We start from the raw sequence: 2,950 nt of genomic DNA on the forward strand, positions 1-2,950 counted from the left end.
TCTTCAAATGAGTTGACCCTTGCAGACAGCAGCAACATTTCTGTGATAAGTTAACAATTCACTGCACGCTATTCTATTGGGGTGCCCTCACAATCACAAAGCCTTTGCAGCATGTTCAAAGCCAGGAGGTTTGAAACTCGCATGCTCTTTGATGACATCCAAAGTCATTTTCCATTGAAACTTCAACAGTAACATCTATGCCAGGGCTTTCTAAAGATGTGTTTTAATCACATGTATACGGTAGAGTCCGCTTATGCCAAACATGGTTAATCCAAAAACAGTCGTAATCAGAAAGAAAAGAAAATCCCTGTTTTTTTCTTCTTTGTCTTTGTAAGACCAAAGTGATCCCATTTCTAAATTAAAGAGAATTTTGCGGGTTATATCACATAAGTTTCACTATAGCTTGTTCACTTTCGTCTGACTGCGGTTAAAACAAGGTAAAATAAAATCGTTTCGTTTAAATTAATCTTCTCCAATCTTTGCATTTGGGTCTGAAAGTTGGATGACCAACGAATCTAAAAAAAAGCCCAATCATAAAGGTCACCGCAAACTTGGGTTTCGACATGTTTATTTGATTTTGATGTTAGACTAAAGCAGGTAAAAAAATAATACGAGATAAAACAGCATCTACAACACTAAAGAGTTGACATATTTTCCTTAACCCCACACTTTAGTGTTCGCCTACGTTTCATGAGATGGGGTGAGTAATTTTTGAGACTCACATGGAGACGTCTAGACAGTCCGGGGATGAAATATGCAAGCTTACATTGAAATGTGGGAGCAGGGTGTAGTTGCTGTCTCAAAGTTAGCAATTTGTAGGCAAGGTCCTGTAAGTAATTTATTTTACCAATCCTGTGCCTGCTTTCAAAGAGCAGTTTTCAAGGTAGGACCCAAAGAGAAAAACATTTTGATTATTGGAGTAAGTTTTTAAAAAAAAATTGTTTAGTCGCTGGCCTGCAGAAGAGCCATGCAAAGTTTTGTGGACATAGGTAAATTAATATGAACTAGAATTTGTTTAAACGCAGACAGACGAAAAGGAACAAAATAGTAAGTTTCAAGAAATGCAAATCATCAAGTCTTACATGCTTCAAGATGGCAAAACAAAAGGAAGAGATGCGAAAATGCATGGGCGTCCATTGTGGGGCTGAGAGAGTATTCACCAACGTTCTGTTTGCCTACATTTATCACATGCATCAATAGGCTTACATTTGCATTCTATACAGTTTAACAAGGATAGGTCTAACACAGAAGACTCGAAATCAGGCATCTGTCAAACTGTGCCTGAGGTCCCGTTTTTTTCTTCTCTCCTTTTTATCTTTGTGTAAGATATTCCTCGAACTACGGATCCCTTGAACTACCGAGGCCAGTCCCGACGAATTCGAGCTATCTGCGTCACACTGTATATGGGCCTAGTGACGCAAGGATAGTGGATACACTTCTGTCATGTGAACTTAAGTTGGTCATGGCCTTATGAAGCTGATTCACATAGGCCCCATACATATGATGGCATGTGGTGTTTCATGATGTCACTGGAATTGGGCTTTCTTTCTTACTTCACTGCGTAGGCCCTACTCTCTCATTTGTCTTGTGTGACTGTTTGACTTTGACAGATTAAACAAGCTGACATTTTTAAAGAGAAAGCTTGCAGTTGTATTTCAGTTACTGTGAGGTAGTTGAGGAAAAACTTTCAAAAAGTGAAATTTACCGTAAAAATGGGTACTCCCAACTGTACGCTGTCAGCAAATGAATAAATTTGAGTAACCTGTCTCAACCGAAAACCTGGTTAAACCAAAGAATCTGGCGGTCCTGCAGATTTTGGTTCAAGCAAACTGTTTATGCCTGTCTTAGACAGGTGGCCATGTTATATTATTCCAAAAGATTGCAGCACCATGTACAGATATGAGCTTCTGGTCATCAAATGCAAAAAAAAAAAAAGAACTAGTGTTACACAGGCTAGGACTAGGAGGGTTGTACAAGATTTGACATGTTAAGAGCAAATAATATCACTAATTTTCGGAAATGTTGGACTGGAGCTGCATCTCAGCAACTTTATCTTATTTGGAGACATTGTCTGCCACTAGGGTATATTCTATTCAAAACGTGAACAGCCAATGATGCATGATATCGTCATTGCGCTAGAAAAATGGCATAACTCAGTGTTGTAATGGCATAACTCAGTGTTGTGCCAAAATGTAACTTGCCTTTAATTTTGTTTGGTGATATCACATATCTATCTTTTGGTAAAACCCAAAAAAAATGTGCTGGAGTCACAAGAAAAACATGCAAGACAAGTTTTACCATTATTAGATGATAATTATTAGTCTAGTAAAAAAGATTTTTCCATTTATCTCAAAAGTAGCAAAAAACGAGATCTGCCATTTTGCTAGCGCAGTGACCATATGTCCTGTTCAAAACATGACAAGTTCTCATTTAACAAAGTGTAGTCTACTTTTCTCTTTTCTCACTATGGTTTTTTATGCATACATGTACATAATGTATTATGGTCGTTCATATCCATAGACCCCAAGGTATCCGGTTCACAAGTTGATGATGTCTTCGTTCAACTGGTGTCAAAGTGCTCCCAAAGTTTCTGGAATTCTGCCATGAATTGTGAGGTCACAGCGAGGTCATCTGTAATCAGCACATTCTCCTGGTTCCCAGTGATAGCTTGGCGAGTCCAGTTGAATGAACCATTGATGAGAACTTGCTGATCTTTGATGGCAAATTTGTGATGCATAAAGAAACTTGAGTTGTTTGTTCGTACAGCAATCCCTGGGGATCAATACATATTTTTAAAAACCCATTATGCAGTGAAACTGTTAATTTAGAGTGAGAGTGAAGTGTGCATATATATATATAAATATAATAAGTGAGAATGAGTGTGTGTGTGTGTGTGTATGTGTGTTTGTGTGTGTGTGTGTGTTTGTGTGTGTGTGCCTTGCCATGAGAC

At 38.2% G+C, this 2,950-nt stretch overlaps 1 protein-coding gene across 1 annotated transcript in view; it reads right to left on the reverse strand.

Annotated features, from left to right (window-relative positions):
• Window positions 1-1,308: 1,308 nt before the first annotated feature.
• Window positions 1,309-2,950, reverse strand: part of LOC101856007 (mitochondrial cardiolipin hydrolase) — a 4,455-nt gene continuing 2,813 nt past the window's right edge. The window contains exon 2 of the mRNA XM_005092814.3: window positions 1,309-2,772. Coding sequence (XP_005092871.1) covers window positions 2,561-2,772 — 212 coding nt within the window. The 3' untranslated portion in view covers window positions 1,309-2,560. The remainder of the gene's footprint in view (window positions 2,773-2,950) is intronic.

This window comes from Aplysia californica, unplaced genomic scaffold, assembly GCF_000002075.1.
Source record: "Aplysia californica isolate F4 #8 unplaced genomic scaffold, AplCal3.0 scaffold00053, whole genome shotgun sequence".
NCBI classification, from domain to species: Eukaryota; Metazoa; Mollusca; class Gastropoda; order Aplysiida; family Aplysiidae; genus Aplysia; species Aplysia californica.